Source organism: Pinus tabuliformis, chromosome X (assembly GCF_031772625.1).
Source record: "Pinus tabuliformis cultivar Carrire ecotype Pingquan chromosome X, CPIR1, whole genome shotgun sequence".
Lineage (NCBI taxonomy): Eukaryota > Viridiplantae > Streptophyta > Pinopsida > Pinales > Pinaceae > Pinus > Pinus tabuliformis.
The window spans coordinates 1,728,124,591-1,728,147,797 of record NC_142308.1 but is presented as its reverse complement, the minus strand read 5'-3'; the positions used below and the strand labels follow the sequence as shown (position 1 = coordinate 1,728,147,797).

The 23,207-nt window shown below is 38.0% G+C and overlaps 1 protein-coding gene across 1 annotated transcript; it reads right to left on the bottom strand.

Moving 5' to 3' along the window:
* Positions 1-14,061: 14,061 nt before the first annotated feature.
* LOC149146682 (uncharacterized) lies at positions 14,062-14,818 on the bottom strand. Its single transcript, XM_089449036.1, has one exon. The coding sequence runs from the start codon at positions 14,730-14,732 to the stop codon at positions 14,220-14,222; it is 513 nt and encodes a 170-aa protein (XP_089305162.1). The 5' UTR covers positions 14,733-14,818; the 3' UTR covers positions 14,062-14,219.
* Between the last annotated feature and the right edge of the window lie 8,389 nt (positions 14,819-23,207).

The following is a 23,207-nucleotide window of genomic DNA, read 5'->3' as shown; positions in this document are numbered from 1 at the left end:
ATAAAAAAATACATCTTGTTTTGGATCTATCATCAAAACCCTTGATATTCATGGAGCCATTGGCTCTGCCCAAGAGGCCCTCCACTCCATTAAATTGAGAAAACTAAAAGGGATGGCGCTCAAAATAGACCTATCAAAAGCATTTGATAAAGTAAGTTGGTTATATCTAAGGATGATACTCACACATCTGGGCTTCCCTCTGGAGCTCACCAGATGGATAATGGGATGTATAACTTCAGTATCCTTTGCAATCCTTATAAATGGGTCAGCTTCCCATCCCTTTCAGGCAGAAAGGGGAATCAGGAAGGGATGCCCCTTATCCCCCCTACTGTTCCTTCTAGTTATGGAAGGTATGAGTAGACTGATAACATCGGAGAAGCGAGCTGGGAGACTCAGGGGACTTATGATTACTGATCATTTCCTATTGACCCATCTACTTTTCGTTGATGACATCCTCATCTTTCTCAATGGGGGTATACAGGATATCATTACTCTTAGGGAGTCATTAAAACTCTTCAATGCTGCTACAGGTATGGAAATCAATAGGGAAAATTCTATTGTATCTTTCTCTGAATGCTCCCAACAAGAAATTCACCTCGCCCTACAAAATTTCCCTTATCAAATACTGGATCTACATGATGGACTGAAGTATCTGGGTTTCAGGATAAAAGCGGATGGCTACAAAATAGCAGATTGGACCTGGTTGATCACAAAAGTGGAGAAAAGAATAAATATCTGGTGTCATCGCTTTCTATCCAGGGCAGGAAGACTGGTACTCATTAAAGCAGTAATAGAAGCAACCCTAGTCTTTTGGATGTCCTTGGCCTGGATTCCCTTGGGGATTCTACATAGGATCCAACGAATTTGCAGCCATTTCCTGTGGAAGGGACAAAAGGATGGAAAGCCTTATGTGTGGGTCAAATGGAGCAGAATTATGACCCCCAAAAAATGGGGAGGATGGGGCTTAAAGCATCTCCCGGCTTTTGCACAAGCACTGGCTGCAAAGCAAGGTTGGTTACTCCTGAAACATAAGAGTCTTTGGTCGGAGGTGGTCACCCATAAATACATTTGGCCCAGCTCTATTCTTGATTGGATAAGGCGACCTACATGGAACAGAAAAGGCATTTCAGTCATTTGGAGGGCCATACTAAACACCCTGCCCATCATCAAAAGAGGACTTATCTGGAAGATTGGAAATGGGGCGTCAGTGCGTATCGGGATTGATCCTTGGATTGGTAGTGGGAATGTATATCAACTACCACAGGAATTGATCACACACCTCAACCACAATGGTGTCCTGTACATATCACAACTAGGAGACCATCAAAATACAACTTTTCTTCAGCAAGCATGGCACACAGGTGAGGAATGGAATATCCCGATCCATTGGGAAAGACAGTGGAGAATTTTTCTGCAAGCTCTATCAAAATCCCATGTTCGCCTCAATGAAGAAGAGGATGAATTAATTTGGGGTCTAACTAAAAATGGTCATTACTCCTCCAAGCAAGGGTACGACCTCATACAAGTTGAGCACAAACTAGACAGATTGATGAGTTGGTGGAGTCAACTTTGGAAGTTAAAAGCACCCTCGCGCACAAAATTATTAATGTGGAATATCATTAAGGATAAAACCCCCACAGGAGTTAATCTCAGAAAAAGGGCTTTCACAGGTCCGACTTGGTGTGTTCTTTGTCACGAGGAGGAGGAATCAAACCAACATATATTTCTCACTTTCCCTGTATCCAAAATACTCTGGACACAAGTACTGCATACTCTTAATATTAAGCAAACCTGGAGTGGTGCGGATATCCCAAGTGCCTGGGACAGTTGGTGGGGAGCTGCAACTGAACCAAAATCTAGAAATCTGTCGCTACTAGTCTCTTGGCATATATGGATGGGACGTAACAATATCATCTTTCGAGACCGGATCATAAATTGGGCCCTGATACCTCCAAAAATCTGCTCGGGCTATGAGGAACTCCTGGCTGAGGATTTTGTCAACAGATCCCGGATCATCACACAGGAACAGATTGACAAAGCCCACCCTTGGGCTTATTTTGATGGGGCTGCACAAGCTCAGGGATGTGGGGAGGCATAATCTTTCACCTATCAGACACCCATTTTTTTCACATATGCATGGGTCTGGGAGAGGGTACAAATAATTATGCAGAGCTGATTACTCTTAAACATTTGTTACATTTTACCATCCTCAAGCAATGCAGATATTTACAAATATTTGGGGACTCCAAAATAGTCATAAATTGGTTTAACAACACAACTTTATGCCATGCATATACTCTCAGAACTATTATGGATGAAATTGTTTTTCTTAAAACACATTTTGATCACATTTCATGCACTCATATCTATAGGGAGCGTGATGAAAGTGCGGACAAACTATCGAAAGAGGAAATGCATCGTCCTAGAGGAGAATGGCTGATCACAGAGCACACACCGGAGAGGACCTACCAGTACTTCCACAGGCCATACATAGATCAGGAACTTCGGAGGGTTGATAGCCCCTAATATCAGCAGCATATACTTTGTCTCTTTTTACAGCTACTTTATTATCTTGTAATTAGCAACTCCTGGTAACTGAACAGCGATCACCTACTGGTGATTTTTTGAATATGTAATTACTTATATATGTACAACACACCCAACTGGGTCTATCTATTTCACAATTTTGTAGCTATAAACAAATGACTACGGTCACAGTATTTGCACATGCCTATGGGCATCTACAACATGTAATTTTCAACAGTGACAGAAATTACGATTTTTCTCCCCGAGAAAAAATCATTAAACCCCTTGACTTTAGGGTGAGTATGAACATGTTAAAGTCGATGGGTGGTGGGTAGTGTCTTGATGAATGTGAACATTTACATGAAGTGAAATCTGAGACACATTAGCATTTATTGAAGGTGGGAGGGGAAATATTGGATTTTTGAGGTGAGGTTAAGATATTCACAAAAGTTCTTTGACAAATAAGGCATAAAATATAGAAAACATGGGTATAGGGAGGGAATACTTTGGGAAAAAATAAATTTTGTAGAAATTGAGGGTCCCTATTATTTTTCTCAATAAAAATAATATGGGCGTTCTTGTTTTCTACGATAGTAACCTTCCTGATATAAGATGACTGCAATTTATATCAATAGGGGTAATCATGTATGTTGAAAATTTGTAGAAAATCTGTGATAGGTTAACTTGATAATGCAATATAAATCAAAGCAGAATACTATAACCTACTTCTACTATCAATTTGCAGAAGCTTAAAAATCGAGCTGAACAATATAACCAGAAGAAGAAGAATCGATGGCACAATACACATGAAAATACTTTGGGGAAAGCCTCAGCTAAAAACCCCATACTATTGTATTATCATACATGGTGGAAATACATAGGAATTATACAAAGCCTTAGCTCTCACAGCTAGCCAGCTCTTAGTACAATCCTCATAGATGCTCACAGGCAATCTTGGCTTCTCTCCAGCCTTCCTCTTTGCCCTCCAAGCTCCTATTTCCTTGCACTGTTCCTTGTGGATGATTTGCCTTTTACCAAGTGGAAAACCAAGCCTTCAAAACTGCGCAATCCTCAAGAATGAATCCTTGACTACATGCATGAGTTTTATCCATGAGAAAAAATATGCAACTGAGAGTAACTGTCCTTGAACATTAATCTCAACTGGGTCTTTCTCATAATAGACATGCATGAGTTTCTGATGAGGGAATCTTCAATTAACTGGAGTACCACTAGTTGAGTGCATTAATGCATCAACTAACTGTTAACTCACTATTAGTTCCTCAAACAGTTTGGAACTAATTTAACTAGACTTAACTCAGTAAACTGAGTTAACTAATTACAACTCAATCTTATCTCCTTAATTTAAGGGATAACTCTTGCATGACTTCAGAAAGACTTCTAACTTAAATTTCTCCAACTAATTAATTTAAAATTAATTAATTAATTATTTCCAAGTAGCTGTTAAGACTAAATTCAATTTTAATTCACAATTTAATTCAAGGACAAATTAAATTGGAATATTCTTATTTCCATATTTCAACACTCCCTCTCAACAAGAAAGGGATTATTTGCCACCCCGATCCTGTCTCTATGGAACTCGAATTTACTCTTTGACAATGCCTTTGTCAAAATGACAGCATCTTGCTCCTCTGTTGAAATATACTGTAGCAACATGATCCTCTCGACTTGTGAAAATCCACGGGAAACAAATCTTGCCTTATGCTTCTCCACACTACCATCAGCAGCTTGCTTTACCTTGTAAAGCCAATGAGAACTCACAACTGATTTGTTCTTCGGTCTCAAAACCACGTCCCAAACACTGTTACGAACTATGGAGTCATACTCCTCCATGATAGCATCAACCCAAATCGGCTGCTGCACTACTTCCTCAAAGGAAGATGGTTCAGTCTCAACACATTCCCTAGAAAGGGCAATGTATCCAGTGTACCTCTCAGCAGAAGTGTTGCAGTGTTGCTGTGGGATTGTTCCTCCAGCAATTTAGCTGGAATATCTATCTCCGACTGAGAGATACTACTGCTGAGGGCATTCTCTGTTGGGTGAGCCATTTCTGGCACCCAGATTGTATTATGAAATTGCTTGATAATAAAATCCTCTGATAGCTACACTGATTTTCCTGCATCGGGTTTTCCTAGGGAGATTAGTCCAAAAATAATGGTGTCACTTGTGCTTATTTTTCTTTCAGTTAATGATCTGTATGTGTTGATACTGTACTTGTATTTATTTTCAATATTTACATGGTAAATAACTTGTTAAGTAACTGAACAAGTAGGAAGAAATAAATCATATAGTACAGGAAGAATTTATAACGGATAGTCTTAGAAATTCCAACATGGTATCAAAGCATGGTTGCAGATCACAGGATAGTTGAAGGCATCAGCTGAGCGGAGTAGCAACAACAGAAACATTTGTCCTGAGTGATAGAAGTTGTTCCTAGTAGAAAGCAGCAAGGAAAGGGTGATGCAGAGAGCTTGCATCATCAGTTCGATCCAGGAAGAGCATCAGTGCTGAGGCAGAGAGGAGAAAACCTAACCTACGCAGTGCCCGGTCATCTTTCTCAGCTAGGAAGGATTGATGTTGTGGCCAGGAGGTGCATATTGTTCTGGTGACGGGATTACGCAAAGCCTAAAGGCTCTAACCTTCAAACTGCTGGGGCATAGGAGGTTGTGGGTAAGCTGCGGAGCAAAGATGGTGGGGTACTGTGGTTAGAATAGCACCTGACATGGCAAGACCAATGAGGAGAGAGTTGTAGCCAAGGATTGGCAAAGGGATTTCCAGAAGGGAAATCGAGGGTCAAAGGAAGACAAACCGAGAACTTCCAGACGAAAAGTAGAGAGACTTGAAAGAGTCGAAAGAGGAGCAACGAAATGGCAGTGAATGGGCTAAGAGATCATGATAGATTGAATGGAGCTTCAAACTTCGTAGTCTGGAAGGCCAGGATCTTGTCCATTCTAGACAGGTATCACATCAAACACTTCGCCTTGAAAATGATAGCTATCCCAGTTGACCTAGTTGAAAATGAAAAGTACGAGGAGGCAATGGCTAGGGAAAAGTGCATCATCCTTGATGGTGTCAAGGATCATGTGGTGCCACACATTTCCGAGAAGGAGATGACAAATGAGATGTCAGAGGCCCTGAAGAAATTGTACCATCATACTTCTGTGCAGAGAGGATGTTACTTGACAATCAGTTGCAGTAATATCATATGCAGAAGGGAGATAAGGCAGATGTCTTCCTCAGTGGATTGAAGGAGATCCATGATCAGCTAACTTCTATAGGGGCCACACCAGATCAAGAACTGATGGTGAGGACTGCATTTAATGCAGTCTCAGAGGATTGGAAGGTATTTGTCCAAAGCATAATGGGCAGGTTGAGGCTTCTAGATTGGGAGGAACTGTGGGTGGCTCTTCATCAAGAAGAGCACAGACGAGTGTCCAAGGCAGGGAGTAGAGGAAAAGGGGTTAGAATCAAGAAGGAGGAAGGAGAAGATGCGGATCTCACATCTGTGGGAAAGCAGGAGAAAATAAAGAATAAGGACCTCTCCAAGGTCAAGTGCTTCCATTGTGGGGAACTGGGTCACTATGCGAACTAGTGTCCTATGAAGAAGAGCAAGGGAGAGGCTTCTGAGAGCAAGGTTGTGTCAGCTAAGGAGGAGAAGGAAGTGGAGACTGATGACAATTGTGACATGAGTGATCATGCATGTCGAGAGAAGAGGTGGGGAGACATCGAGTTGTAGTCAGATGGATTACAGACGATGAGGGGCAGGATCCTCAAGGTACCCAACCTCTTGGATTATACCTAGCTACAGGAGCCCCAAAGAGGAGTAGTCAGATTGGTGGATGGTGGTAGAGACAGATGTGGATGGAGTGATAGAGAGGGCTATAGTGTAAGAGTCCCAGGATAGTGTGAGGTTGTAGTGTGAGAGGCATGGAGTTGTTGCAACAATGCATTTGTCTGTAGAGGGAGCACTTGGAAATGACAGAGGGAGCTTCAACATCGGGAGTGTTTCTACCCTGACAGAGATGTCAGAGTTGGCAGGATCAGTTACTTACTTCTCAGTAATTGAGTTGCAGTGCAACAGTTAGTAGTGGCAGTACTACGGGTAGCACGATGCAGCTTGATGAGAGGGGATGTAGTGCAGATGCAGCAGTGGTAATGGCAAGGCCATAGGAAGTAGCACGGATGCAGAGGGAGATTTCATAATAATGCAACAGTGGCAGTGGCAGGGCCATGGGTAGCAGTACATGATGCAACAGTGCAGAGGATATTGGGCAGCAGGCCTAGCATCAGCAAAAGGACCAGTTCCGGATGATCAGGGTGATTCTCAGTGAGGAGTATTACTAGAGCAAAATCCTCGCTAAGAGGGAGTGTTGATTTGGGGTAGAATAGGATGTGCTCTAGACACAAAAATTAGTGGAGAAGCTAAAGCACATGAAAATCTCCAAGACCCATAAATAGTTTGGGCAAAATCTAACCATTTTGGGAAATATTAAAATAATTAATATTTTTAATGGAGTTCCTAAGTCTAAACTTAGCAAAAATAAAATATTAATGTGAATTAATATAAAATTGAGTTAGAATGGTCCAAAAGTCATGGATCAAGCCAAATATAATCTTAGCCGTTGATTAGAGATTTAATCTCAGTCATTGATGGACCAACAAGAAAAGTATAAGAGGAGGCTTGAGGGTCAGTTGGAGAACACACCGAGTTAATCAAGAATTCAATTTTTTGGGGCAGGTCTTGCTGAGGAAATCGAAGGAGTGATCAAAGTTGCATTTGAGGGGCAGTGAATACAGTAGCAGATAGGGAGTGAATACAGTAGTAGAGAGGCAAAGATAGTACCGGGAGCATCATCACAGAAGCCCAGAGAGTGTTGACGCAGAGCCAGCTAGAGGCCACGCAGAGGCAGCCAGAGGCCATGCAGAGGCAGCCAGGAGTTGTGTAGAGCTTGAGGAGGGCCATCATGGAGGACGTAGAGGCTGACATAGAGCCCTGAGAGGCTGACACTGGGCCAGAGAGGCAGACACAGACCCTAGAGGTTGATGTTGGGAGATTTCGTGGGGTAGATTGGAGCTGGAGAGATGGATAGGGTGACGTAATCCCTATCAGGGTGACAAAGAGTAGCATAAGTGTTGCAGTGTCACTGTGGGATCATTCCTCTGGTGATTTAGCCAGAATATCTGTCTTTGACTGCGAGCTACTACTGCCGAGGGCATTCTGTATTGGGTGAGCCATTTCTAGCACCCAGATTGTATTCTGAAACTGCTTAATAATAAAACCCTCTGATAGTTGCACTGGTTTTCCCACATTAGGTTTTTCCGGGGACATTAGTACAAAAATAACGGTGTCACTTGTACTTGTTTTTCTTTCAGTTGATGATTTGTATGCATTGATACTATACTTGTATTTATATTCATTATTTACATTGTAAATAACTTGTTAAGTAATTGAACAAGTAGGAAGAAATAAATCAGATAGTACAGGAAGAATTTCTAACGGATAGACTTAGAAATTCCAACAATATTGTTGACACTTAATCCTTCGGGATAGGGAAAATATGGTGTAAATATGTAAATACAAAATAAGAAACTGAAGAGACCTTGGAATGTGAATCCCAAGGGTCCCTATACTATGTGTATATATTAATGTTATTCTTAGTATAAAATATAAATATTCTCGAGTTACCATATACTTGCCTTAACATGGTATCAGAGTGCAGGTCTACAGGTCCCAAATTTGGCATCCTTTTTCCTCTATAAATCTTTTGCCATTAGTCTAATATGTCCCTATGTCATTCCTTGCCTTAGTAGAACTGTTTCCATTGTGGAAAGTTGAAAATCATTGACATAGACCTTAATAAATTCTCATTTTGTTGCATGACTATAACATTTATGTAGTTATTTTATGCATTGTACACACTGGTCGAGGCCCTCCTTTAGTTGATACATATTTGGCATGCTATAACAAGGTTGCAAACAACATTTCATCGCTCAGCTCCAGCTTAATAGGCCATGGTGGTAATGTAGCTAAACCTACATTTACTTGTATTTGCACATCCCTTCATTTAACTATGATTATTGGTTGGTGTTGAGCATTGGCATTGGCATTGATGTTGAGCGCTGGCGTTGTGAAGCTTGTTGAGTGTAACATGAGTGTTGCAGATAACATAAGGACAAAGAGGAATTGACAACAACAAGCAATTCTTCAATAGACATTCCCTCTAATCCTATTCAAGCGCAACAAAGCAAGAAACAAGTAACATCATCAAAAAATAATAGGATAGTGTCATGCAGTCAAGCAAGTGTTTCTCTAAGCATGCCGCAAAGACCCATAGCGTCATCTAGTTCAATTGCAACACTAAGTGACTTGCCAAGCCCATCTTCCGCAAGCATAAGAAGACCAAAATTCAGAAATTTAAATGAAATTTATCAACAAGTTGAAGTTGATAGTTGCGTTGGTCTAAATTCCTTATTTGCAATGTTTTTCATGTAGATGACCCAATCCATTTTGAGGATGCAGTCAAAGAAGAAAAATGGGTTGCAACAATGGAGGAAGAAATAGAAGCATTAGAAAATAATGACACATGGCAGTTAGTGAACCTTCTGCAAGGAAAAAAAGTCATTAGAGTGAAATGGGTCTATAAGACCAAGAGCAACATTGAGGGGAAAGTTGAAAGGCATAAAGCAAGGCTAGTTGTCAAAGGATACAAGCAGTAGCATGGAAGACATTATGCAAAGATATTTGTGTCAGTCGCGAGGATGGAGACAATGCGTATAGTTGTGTCAATTGTTGCGCAACATAAATGGAAAGTGTATCCAATGGACGTAAAATCAGCGTTCTTGAATGGAGTGCTGAAAGAGAAAGTGTATGTTGCGAACCACCTGGTTATGAGGTAGAAGGCCAAGAAGACAAGGTGTATAGGTTGAGGAAATCTATTTATGGGATGAAGCAAGCACCGCGTGCATGGTATAGCAGAATAGACACTTACTTAATGGACAGTGGTTTCGACAAATGTGACGGAGAGCCTACTCTCTACATCAAAGAGAGTGATGGTAAGCTTCGTAGGGTTGTCTTATATGTAGATAATTTAATTTTTACAAGCAGTGATGATTTCATCATCACTTATTTCAAAGAAGTCATGAAAAGTGAATTTGAAATGATTGACTTGAAGTTCTTAAGATACTTTTTGGGCATAGAAGTGAAGCAAACAAAAAATAGCATTTTTATTTCTCAAGCAAAGTATGTAGCAGAAATTTTGGAGAGGTTTAATATGTAGAATGGCAAGCCCGCACCAACTCCAAATGTCATGGGGTTGAAGTTGAGCAAATAAGATTGCAGCAGCAATGTCAATCCGACATTATACAAAAGTATGGTGGGCAGTTTGATGTATTTGACCGCCACTAGGCCGGATATAATGTATGCAGTAAGCATGTTGTCGAGGTTCATGGAGACACCCAAGGAGATACATTGGCAAGCAGCGAAAAGGATTCTAAGGTCTGTCAATGGGACAAAGGAGTATGGTATTTTGTACACAACAACAAAGGATTTTAACTTGGTTGGTTACACTGACAGTGATTGGGTAGGAAGTGTCGATGACAGAACGAGCACGTGAGGATACGTTTTTCATTTGTGTTCTGGAGTCATTTCATGGGCCTCCAAGAAGCAACCAATAGTGTCATTGTCAACAGTAGAAGCTAAATATGTCGTTGGAACAACAACAACGTGTTAGGCAGTTTGGATGAGAAGGATGTTGAGGGATCTATGCCACGACCAAGAGGGAACAACAACTATTTATGTGACAACACCTCTACAATTGCACTATCAAAGAATTTTTTTTTCACAAGAGGACAAAGCACATTGATGTTAAATATCATTTTATTAGAGAGTTAATTAACAATGGTGAAATTGTGTTGTAGCACTACATGTCACAATTTGTTGATATTTTCACAAAGCCATTGGCACGTAAAAGTTTTGTTTATCCCAGAAATTGTTTGGGAATTATCAATGGTGGTAGTTGTGACTAAGGGGGAGTATTAGAAAATTAATCAAAACCACCACCTTAAACACACTGACATCAACCATACTTGCCCAGTTGATTTTTGCAGTTGCTTCGTTACGCTCAAGGATTGGTTTTGAGCAGAAGTACATCAGACCATTCCGCAATACACATCAAACATTTAAGAAAGAATGTGTATTTAATAAAGAGTTGGTAAATATGTATGGTCCAACATTTATTGTGCAACTCTTACTTGTAGTCCGCAACCTTTGTAAGTTCATAAAATCACTTACCTTGTACAATCACCCATCCTGTGTCTTAATGTTTTGACTTTGTCATAAATTTTTGTGTTGAAATGTATTTTGAATATACATGTGTAAATGTCTCTTAGTTTCAGTAGAGGGTGTAACTCTCAGAGGTAGAGAGGAGATAAGAGGAGATAATTGTGGAGCAAATATTGGTGGCCCTGTGAAAACAATTTTTTTTTTCTTAAATTTTTTTGTTGAAATGTATTTTGAATATACATGTGTAGAGGGTGTAAGTGTGACAAGTAGAGAGGAGATAATCGTGGAGCAAATATTGGTGGGCACGTGAAAACTATTTGTTACAGGGTTTTATATGTTTTGAAATATAATCCAAAGTATGTTTTGTTGCAACTTGTTTTAACTTTTCCCTCACTATGTTTTACTGCATTCTAGGGTGAGTCATTTTCTGTGTTTTCTTAAACTTCTGATCAATTGCGATTTGATTTCCTGGAGATTTGATCTCAGTTGTTGATCTCCCCAACTGATTTGTTGAAAGAGACTCCTCTCCTCTGCCCCGTAAATTTTTTAAAAACGTTTTCGTATTTGCCACCAAGATGGAGGGGAATGCCTTAGCCTTTAGCTGGTGTCATGTATGACTTTCGTGTCAAAGCATTTGATTTCGCCAATGAACACAGGGACTCATAGAGACTCCCACCAGGAACAACAGACATCACTCAAATCCTATTTATTGAGTGGCCTGATCGAGATTTTCGGATTAGCCGCATTGGATTTACAATAGTGAACATATCCACAAAGCCATCTCTGTACACTCTTATGAATCCTTCTAGCTCCTCCTAGATTCTGCCGATGACGTGCAGGAATGGGGGAGCAGTCCTTCCTGGCAACCTAACTGCATTCGGATCTATCCAAATGGTATCCACTTAAACATAATTTTGTTGCACCTCCAAAAACTTTTCTGGGAGAAAATGTTTTCAATTCGTTGACAATGGTTATATAATGAATATTATTATAACTTTACAAAGAGAATCAGTGCTTAGTGATACAAAAGAAAGTGATGCTTTCTACTCGTCACCTAACATTCTCTATATTTAAGTATGTATATTCTAATGATAGTCAAACTTCCATGCATAATAATAAGAGGACGAAGTACTTTTGAAGAAGTATATGGTTATATCATATCATATCTCATCCCATAGCTAAATACTACCATTGGAATGCATTTTACCAACTGTTGTGTGACTTTTTTATCATCAATTCTAATTTTAAATGCACTTTACCAACTGTTGTGTGATGTTTTGATCATCAATATTAATTTAAAAAAAAAAAATTAAAACATATAGTAGTTGGTTTGTTGTTTTAGAAAATCAATATTTCTTTCCTAAAATGTATAGTATGTTACTATGTCAGTGTTTGTTTAAAAGCAACACCGTATTTCCCTCTGTTACTATATTGCCCTGAGCATCAGTGCAGAGTTAAGCCGAAACCTTTTAGAGAAAAAATCATTAATGCAGTGATAAACCAAAAAATCACTAACAAAATGTCTCTTTATCAAAGCATTGATACTAATAAATGTTTGTTGGAGTTTCGAGTGTGATATGTACCTTAATTTTTTCGTTGTATTTCTAGTAATGAATTTTGCAAATGGATAATTGTGTTTCTTAGAGTAACATGGGTCGAGCTTCTGTTCAAAATATGCCTTATTCAAATTTTCGCAGGAGTCAAAGAAGAAGGCTCAGCGGGCCTTGTCTCTTGCTTTATGCTCTATCCCTGGCTAGTGACCGAATATACCTATATAATGGAGAATAGAGAAGCTACAATGAATCGGCTTCCAACAACTTTACATATAATTACAATCCTTCAACTGAATTCGTATTCAATGAAATTCAGAACACGTGCGGAAGAGTGCAGAGAAGTCTCTTATTATTGTCCCCCACCACATTATCCACGTCCCATTAGTCTAGACAAATGACAAAATTCCAATCCAAACCAAATACCTCATGTTAACCAGATGCTTTGTGAGGAGGAAGTGTGTGTGGAAGAGTTGCGAGCATGGAGTGTGTGGAAGAGTTGCGAGCATGAAGTGTGTTAGTCTAGACAAACAACAAAATTCCAACCCAAACCAAATACCTCATGTTAAACTAAATGCTTTGTGAGGAGGAAGTGTGTGTAACATGATGCTTTGTGAGGAGGAAGTGTGTGGAAGAGTTGCGAGCATGAAGTGTGTGGAAGAGTTGCGAGCATGAAGTGTGTTAGTCTAGACAAACAAGAAAATTCCAACCCAAACCAAATACCTCATGTTAAACTAAATGCTTTGTGAGGAGGAAGTGTGTGGAACATGATTCTTTGTGAGGAGGAAGTGTGTGGAAGAGTTGTGAGCAGGGAGTGTGTGGAAGAGTTTGTGTTAGTCTAGACAAACGACAAAATTCCAACGCAAACCAAATACCTTATGTAAAATAAATGCTTTGTGAGGAGGAAGTGTGTGGAACATGATGCTTTGTGAGGAGGAAGTGTGTGGAACATGATGCTTTGGGAGGAGGAAGTGTGTGGAAGAGTTTGTGTTAGTCTAGACAAACGACAAAATTCCAACCCAAACCAAATACCTCATGTTAAACTAAATACTTTTTGAGGAGGAAGTGTGTGGAACATGATGCTTTGTGAGGAGGTAGTGTGTGGAAGAGTTGTGAGCAAGAAGTGTGTGGAAGAGTTTGTGATAGTCTAGACAAACGACAAAATTCCATTCCAAACCAAATACCTCATGTTAAACTAAATGCTTTGTGAGGAGGAAGTGTGTGAAAGAGTTTGTATAGAGGAAATATGTGAGGAAAAAGTATGTGGGGAAGAAGTTGTATAGATGTGGTTGTATGGAGGAAGCTATAGAGAAAGTTATTAGGGTACGCCTATAAAGAAGTGGTTGTGTGGAAAAAAATTATTCTGAACAAAACTTTGAGAATTTTGTATGAAGAGATTTTTGTTTTCATTGTGAGAAATTTTCTCCCTACTACACATAAACTTTAATCAATTAAATAATATTTATTTGATAACAGCTGCTTCAATATTACTTCATTTTTTTGTTCTAACACATGAGGAAATAAAATCAAGAATGCACAACTTATTTGGCAAGACCAGTCGCTCGTAATGGAGCTCAAGCTAATGCCATGAACGCCATGATGACCCTGTTTCTTTAACTCGATTTTTTTTAAAGACATTGAGCAGAAACAATATGTATAAGCATTCAGACACCAAAGTTATAATACTAGCACAAGATCATCGTTACTTTAATATGGAATTACATCATTACTTTAATATGGAATTACAGATCGATATATAAGGCGCTGAACCCAAAACGAAAATTCATACGAGCCCACAAAAACACAACCCACGGACGCCCACGCTCAAAGTAAATTCCGGTTACTTATGACATGCAGGGTTCAATTACTTGCAGGTTCTGTATATCCTTTACAGCTCTTCTGGAATTTCTTGCGCCTGTGAACTCCTCGAGCTTCACTGTAGACAAAGACAAACCCTGGAACTGTTGATCCTCGGCCTGCCGAATCCCGTCGTCAAAATTGAGCTCATAACTCGGTGGATCGTACTGGAATCTTGAAGGTCTGGAACTGTAAATCGTTTTGCCGTCTGCCTTGAATCTGCGAATGAAGTATTTCCATTTAGGCCCGCTGCAGCAACTTCCAACGTCGGTAACGATGAATTCCGACAATTCTCCGACCCGTCTGACGCTGTTGCAGCTCTTGCGCCACCAACTCTGAGAATCCGCCTCCACTGGATCAGCGCCAGGGTTTGATCGCCTGACCTTCTGAAACCACGACAGTGAAACGAACGAACGCTTATCGTCCGATCTGTAGAAGCAGCAAGAGAAGAGCAGACCCAAGATTGTGGAGCACCGAGGGCGGCTGTAGGGATCGCCCATCTCTGCGGCAGGATTCGGAGGGTGGAAGAAGGGAGGCTACAGTTGGTGAGAAATTCGAATGCCACGAAATGGGATTTTATTAAAAGAAACTGTGCCAAGGGATCGGAATGTCATGGACGGGAGTGTTGGTGGTGGCGGTTTGAACAGCAAAGCATCCGATGGTTTTTCTGACCTTCAGAGATGAATCTCGATAGAAAAGCAGGGGACCCATATAAAAAAGCGGATATCTTATTCTCTTATTATAATAATAGTTCACATTATTTGTGTTCTTGGTAGGGTTTGTGAGGGGTGAGGTTACATCATGGTTATCCATGTACAAAACGAGGTCACATCATGGTTATGTATAAAATTAACAATAGAATAGGTTGGGAATTGAAGGACGATTTTATATTTTATTTAAGGTTTTAATTTATCTAAAATTTTATAATATGGTTTTAATGTATTACGTAAATTGTTTTGGTTGAGTTAAAAGTTTAGTTTTTTTAATTAATGTAAGGATATAAGTTAATGAATAATATTTAAAATTATTTGGTATTATTGAATGTTTATGTTATTATAGATCACTAACGTTGAGTTATTTTGTTTGAATAACAATGCATTTATCATAGTGTTTGTTATGGTTCTGTATAGGCCACGCTACATTATTGTCATATCTAAAAATAACTTCAACAAGTAACTCAACATTTAGAAGTGTTGTAACAACGGACCTGATCACATTTATCACATTTATCCAAGACATATAATACAATTATCCAAAATCTATAATACAATTATCCAAAATGTTTACTTTATTCAAAACCTACATCATTGTCATATCTAAAAATAACTTCAACAAGTAACTCAACATTTAGGAGTGTTGTAACAATAGACCTGATCACATTTATCACATTTATCCCAGACATATAATACAATTATCCAAAATCTATAATACAATTATCCAAAACTTTAAAATATTGTTTTACTTTATCCAAGACCTTCGAATAAAATTGTAATGTATAACCTAAATTAATTTAGAATAAGGTTTTAGTCCATCCATGACTTTTTGTTGGGTTAAAAGTTTTCTTTTTAATGTAACAATATAGGTTCATGGCTATGATTGAAAAGTATTTTACACTATTGAATGTCTCTGCCATTATGGATCACTAGGGCATAAGTTGTTTTGTCTCAATAATATTGACATATTCATGAATTATAGTGATGATTATATATACTATTAATTTGACAAGTTATAATAAGTTTTTTTTTTTAAATTAATAATTTATAATAAATTTAAATAAAAATAATAATATTATTATATTTAAATAAAATTTAATTTTTTATAAATTTAAAGATTTATTTTTTTTATTTTTATATTATAAAATATTAAAACAAATTCTTAGTCTTTAAGTTTAAATTATATATGTTAATTTCTTTTATTATTATGCTCCAATGAATATCATAGGTTTTAAAATAACATTTGACATAAACTTTGTTGTAAAATCAAATTATAATTTAATTTCTTTAAAAAATAACAAATATCAACATTTTTAAAATATATTTATGAAAACTTTCATGATAATATTTTAATATAATTAAATTCAAACATATTTAAATCTCTAAATTTAGTTACTTGACGGAACATATTAAACCAATTGTTGCAACGTAGGATCATGATAGTGGGCATAGTTTTTGCTTTGAGTGTTGAGAAGGATCACGATAATGGTGGGTAGCGTATATTCCTTTTTGGACTCCGAGTGTAAAGCTGGAGGAGTACGACAAATGTGACGGTGCAAAAGTAGATGTAGGTTCCAGACTCGAAAAAGAAATGTGCCGGCCAAAGTAGTAGGGTCCACACTCGAATGAAGTAGAGTGTTTGACCATCGCATGCAAAGAATATGATTTAAATAAATAAATAAATGTTTACCTTTATGGTCCCGTCCTTGTCCCATGCAAAGAATTTGATTGAAAAGATGAATAAAACGTTTACCTATATGATGCCAAATTTAGCGATCCATTAGGAAAAGCATCACGCCTAAAGACATGTAGATATTAAATTAATGATTGTTTTAGATTTGTGTAAATGATTAATATTGATGGAATAATATAATATTAATTACGCCGTAAGGCGTTCCCTTCTGAAATCAACCTCCCAAAATGTCTTCGTGTCGTAATCGTAGCCGTTAGATCTAGTGTTAGACGATTGGAGAGAAATGAACCGTTGATTAAGAGGTTAAAGTTTTTTAGGGTTTAGAAAAAATCAGCAGAGGGCGCGGGTGTTGAGGGGGCGGCGGCGGACCTGCAGAGGCGGACCTGCATGCGGGTGTTGAGGGGGCGGCGGACCTGCAGAGGCGGACCTGCATGAGGGCCGCGTAGTCGTGCGTTGCCTCTGATGTTTCAGCTGCCTGGAGGAAGTAATGGCCGCGTAGTCGTGCGTTGTCTCTGATGTTTCAGCTGCCTGGAGGAAGTAATGGAGTCTTTTATAAAGCTTTTTCATGTGCCTTGTAATCCTGACAGAGATTATGGTCACCGGTTTGGGGTTCGCACCTGCTACAGAGGAGAAGGCGCTCCTCCAAAGCCATGCTACGACAACATCCGGGTAAGATTACGGATAGTTTCGTTTCTTTCTTGGTTTCTGGATTCGAATCGTAAAACTGTAATTGCTTTCATTTCCTCTGTAATTAGTGGTTGGTCAATCGCTCCGAAGAAAGAATGTTTGATTGAAGATCTGTGTGCCTCAACATTAATGACCAGTGGTTGGGTTCCTTGCATAAATACACTATTGCTATTGAGCTGTCATTACTATGTCTGATAGAGCTTATATATATTGTCAAGTTAGTATTTTAGTGAAGCCAGGGTTGTATATGAAGCCAGGGTTGTCAACTTGTTCTTCAAGTGGTTTCCCAAATCATTACAAAATCTGTTCAGCGTAGTCTTTAGCCCTTTTACAACCAGCCAATAGTGGTCTTTTTTGTTTGTTCATTCCAGCCTGTCCACCTGATTCACCTCACACAAATCTAAATCATGATCTTACCAGCTCCCTGGATTAATGCCAAGACTTTCCATTTTGTTGGCAGTTCTCACATATAGCCAAGCTGCTGTTAACAGTTCTTATGTAATGACATGTTGCTCTGGAATTTATAATTATAGAAACCAATTTCCCCAAAGTATGGAGAATTCTGTCGGACTATTTTATAGTGATGGAAACGATTTACAAATGTTGAACCATATGCAGAACTCTGCCCTTTGCGCATATGGGGTATAATCTGAAAACACAAAAAGAACTTGGAAGCAAGTCATATATAGATTTAGGGCACTCTTGCAACAGCAATTTTCATTCACAAGCAAGAAGTTAAATCTAGTCATATGTGCAAGTATATGTCTAATATGTTGTGAAAAATTTACTATTAGTTCATGCTTAACTCCGAACTTGGCCATAGAAATTTGATTTAGTAAGCAAGTCTTGTTACTGTTATAGCAATTAATCATTATCGTTCTTAAATGGTTCTTTTAGCAGGCTGCAAGTCCTTGGTGATAATTGCTGGAAAAACTATAGGTCAGACCTGACAGAAGATTCTAAGGAAGTCTGTGCTTTGTGATGCAGCTCCTCAAGTATTTTTCTTAAGGAACTTAAAAATGTGTGGTTGTAAATTTCTTCCCCTATCAGAAACAATGCCTGGGAGGTGTTTTCAGATCTCAAAACAATAACATACTTTTTATAAGCATGAAGGATACTAATGAAAATAATTGGCAATTAAATAAAGCCTATTTTCTGGAGTCTCATGATCCATTATTCCAAATATTTAAGCTATAGGTTATAGTTCAAGTGTTGAAATATGGTTGAGTTGATATTTCTGATTTCAAGAATGTGTTGGGTTCCTTGCATAAATACATTATTGCTATTGAGCTGTCATTACTATGTCTGATAGAGCTTATATATATTGTCAAGTTAGTATTTTAGTGAAGCCATGGTTGTATCATTGATGTGCTACTAAGACCTGGTAAGGTCTTTTTGGGACATGACTTAGCAGGCTGGCCTTTTAGGACCAGAGCTCTACTAAGGGCTAAGCTTATATGATTGAAGCTCTACTTATATAAAACCTTTCAGGACCTGAAGTTCTACTTACATAGGATCTTTCAGGGCGTTTCTTTTGGCAAAGGGAAGTTTATTTTTGGAAAGCTCAGGAAAGACCCTTTAACACCAACCTAGTATAGTCCTTCTAAGACCAGAGCTCTGCTTAGATAAGACCTTTCGGGAGCTTTCTTTTTGCAAACAGAGTTTCAAGGAGATGAGGCACAGTGCAAGTCCTTGGTGATAATTGCTGGAAAAACTATAGGTCAGACCTGACACAAGAGTCTAAGGAAGTCTGTGCTTTGTGATGCAGCTCCTCAAGTATTTTTCTTAAGGAACTTAAAAATGTGTGGTTGTAAATTTCTTCCCCTATCAGAAACAATGCCTGGGAGGTGTTTTCAGATCTCAAAACAATAACATACTTTTTATAAGCATGAAGGATACTAATGAAAATAATTGGCAATTAAATAAAGCCTATTTTCTGGAGTCTCATGATCCATTATTCCAAATATTTAAGCTATAGGTTATAGTTCAAGTGTTGAAATATGGTTGAGTTGATATTTCTGATTTCAAGAATGTGTTGGGTTCCTTGCATAAATACACTATTGCTATTGAGCTGTCATTACTATGTCTGATAGAGCTTATATATATTGTCAAGTTAATATTTTAGTGAAGCCAGGGTTGTATCATTGATGTGCTGCCATCGTTTCCAGTATGAATAACTACGAGTTGATATAACTGTAATTGCTTTACGCTATGGACAATAAAGAACTGAAACTTGTGTATGTATACCTGATATACACTATGCATTGCAGCATGTAGGAGGAATGGTAGTATCTTATGTAGTTCCTTCAGACACCCATATAGAAGTCCGTCCTCCCATCAGATAAAATGTACAGACTTGACAATATCAATGTCTGTGTGATAGGAATATTCCCAGACAAATTGTTGTAAGTTAATATACATGTAACCAATTCAAACAACCAAGAATGAGAATTGAAATTCTGTAAGTTAATATGGAGTGACCAATTCATACAGCCAAGCACATTTTAGGAGACAAAAAGAACATTATATTATCCGTTCAATATAAGTAATAGTTACAAGCATCTCAAAAGAAATAACAAATAGACAACCCATTTTCCTTCCTACATAATTGCCAAACCATAATAATCAACCCAAAACATACATATTGTAGAAATATAGTTGCCTCTTAGTTGTATGTAGTTAATCCGAAATCAATATCCTCAACCATACTTTTACAACTTGCCAACTGGGATGCTAGGTCTGCAAGAACTGAAAGATCCATCCAACGTTATTGAGACTCGAGAGAATGAAATTCCAGACAATGTCAATAGTGGTCTTTTTTGTTTGTTCATTCCAGCCTGTCCACCTGATTCACCTCACACAAATCTGAATCATGATCTTACCAGCTCCCTGGATTAATGCCAACACTTTCCATTTTGTTGGCAGTTCTCACATATAGCCAAGCTACTGTTAACAGTGCTTATGTAATGACATGTTGCTCTATCTTGTGTATTTGCCTCTGTTTAGGAGAGTGGACTCGTAGAAATATAGTTGCCTCTTAGTTGTATGTAGTTAATCCGAAATCAATATCCTCAACCATACTTTTACAACTTTCCAACTGGGATGTTAGGTCTGCAAGAACTGAAAGATCCATCCAAGGTTATTGAGACTCGAGAGAATGAAATTCCAGACAATGTCAATAGTGGTCTTTTTTGTTTGTTCATTCCAGCCTGTCCACCTGATTCACCTCACACAAATCCGAATCATGATCTTACCAGCTCCCTGGATTAATGCCAACACTTTCCATTTTGTTGGCAGTTCTCACATATAGCCAAGCTGCTGTTAACAGTTCTTATGTAATGACATGTTGCTCTATCTTGTGTATTTGCCTCTGTTTAGGAGAGTGGACTCTAAAGTTGTTACAACGCGATATTTTCTGGCATTCATGTAATACGCAGATAGTTGTGTATTGTTCGCAGGGCTTCAGATTTAACGATCTCTGCTTCTTTGTGATCTTCTTGTAATCATGTGTTGTTCTATCCATAAACAAAAATTTTCGTTCATTGCTCCTCAAAGTAAATTGCCAAAAGTTTTGTGTAATCACTTTAAATTATGAATGTAACATCAAAAGACATTGACAAATTTCTCTAAATTTCAGCATCTAACACGTTCAGAGTTTTTTCATTTACATTTAATCATATAGTAACCAAGGCACTATTGACATGTCATATGAGGTATGCCTCTAATAACTAGATATTTGCCTGAAAGGAGATATATTAGTCTTCAGATTTTGTTATCATTTGTCTTCCCCTTATTCTTGTTTTGGTAATATTTACATGTTTCTAAGATTCAAGTCTCTGCACTTTGCAGAAGGAAAAATGTATTATGTTGTACTATGCACGTTATTGTTAAGAATTATTGGTGAAAATAAATTTTCATGGCATTAGTGGAGTAATCACTCGCCCTCTTAGGGGATTGAAGAGCTTTCTCCCTTGTGGAACAAGTATAAGCATGAAGATATCTTTGTGTGGACCTCCTAAGGTACGGTGAGAATATGGCTTGCCTAATGAGCATGGAATTGCATATGAGGCTTGAGCCATGAGCTTTGCTAGCTCAAAATCAAAATCAAAATTCCTTTCAAATGGAAACAAATTCTGTTCCTTAGTAGTGTGTGTCCTAAGTCCTCAGGGGAGCAAGGGCAGCAAACGAACTTCTTTCTAAAGAACTAACAGCAGATGTGTCTAAGCAAGTTGAATTCTGCTATGTGATGAACTAGGATTTGGTGCCTATTGTATTGATGAAATTTTTGTGTTGAGGGTTACTTTTATTTCAGATCTTCTTTTCCCAGGTTTTTTATTAGGCAAAATGTTTGTTCTTTTAAAGTAGAAATATCATTATACAGGCTTTGCTTTTATCTTTAATGAGTCAATATTTTCTTGGGCAGAATTTGGCAAAAGAAATTGTAAGATCGAGGCAAGCTATTAAGTGCCTTTATGAGAACAGGGCACAGCTGAATTCGATATCTACGCACCTTGGAGAAAGTGGTGGTAATTTTTTCTTTACTACTTGTTCTCGGATCATCCTGCATGTAGTTTAATCTCTGTTCTGTTATTGAATTTGCAGTTGTTTCTCCCTACCTTTATCTGACAATATCCATTTTTTACTATGTGTCAAGCAGTTGCAAGCTAAATATGATATTAACTAATTTGTAGTTGCTGTTCAACTTTCAGCGTTGAAGGACATTTCTGGACGTTCTCTGTATTGCTTCATCTCTGGTAACAACCTTAATCTCCTTTCCGAGTTTTTGCTTCATTTCTATTTCATCCATGGACCATGATAGAAAAGCATCTTCCATCAATTGTACATTAGCCGCTGAGCAACTATAGAGTCTTACTTGAAAGCAGAAAGTGTTTTTCATGTATTTAACATTATGTATATTATAGAAGTAAAAGACGAATCTTTTATCATATTGTTCAAGTTCCTTTGGAGACAATGCTTAATAGTAAGTGGGTATTATGGTATACATTTTTATTTGCTGGGGCACCCACATTTGCCTAGGATTTTATAACATAAGAAAACCTTTAAATTCCTGCAAAACCTTCCTCTTGAGGATTAGATTGTGTGGATTATGTTGGGTTTTCTTCCCGCAAAGACTATTAATTTGCATAGCACTGTGCAACTTATGTTGGTTACTCACACAGCAATGTTAAATACAGATACTTTGCCTTGGCCTACTCTATTTTGTCACTGGGCAATTCAACTTTCAGCATTGAGGGACATTTCTGGGCGTTTTCTGTATTGCTTCATCTCCGGTAACAACCTTCATCTCCTTTCCGAGTTTTTGCTTCATTTCTATTTCATCCATGGACCATGATACAAAATCCTCTTCCATCAATTGTACATTAGCCACTGAGCAACTATAGAGTCTTATAAATTTCATTCAAAATTATTTCCCAATTGAAATGATTCAGTTATATATATGCTTTCTTGATAATTTAAACTTTATTCCTTTGTGTGGATTATGTTGGGTTTTCTACCCGCAAAGACTATTAATTTGCATAACACTCTGCAGCTTATGTTGGTTACTCACACAGTAATGTTAAATACAGATACTTTGCCTTTGCCTACTGTATTTTCTCACTGGGCCATTCAACATTCAGCATTCAAGGACATTTTCTGGACATTTTCTGTGTTTCTTCGTCTCCGGTAACAACCTTAATCTCCTTTCCGAATTTTTGCTTCATTTCTATTTCATCCATGGACCATGATAGAAAATCCTTTTCCATCAATTGTACATTGGCCACTGAGCAGCTACAGAGTCTTATAGATTTGATTCAAAATTATTTCCTAATTGAAATGATTTAGTTATATATATGCTTTCTTGATAATTTAAACTTTATTCC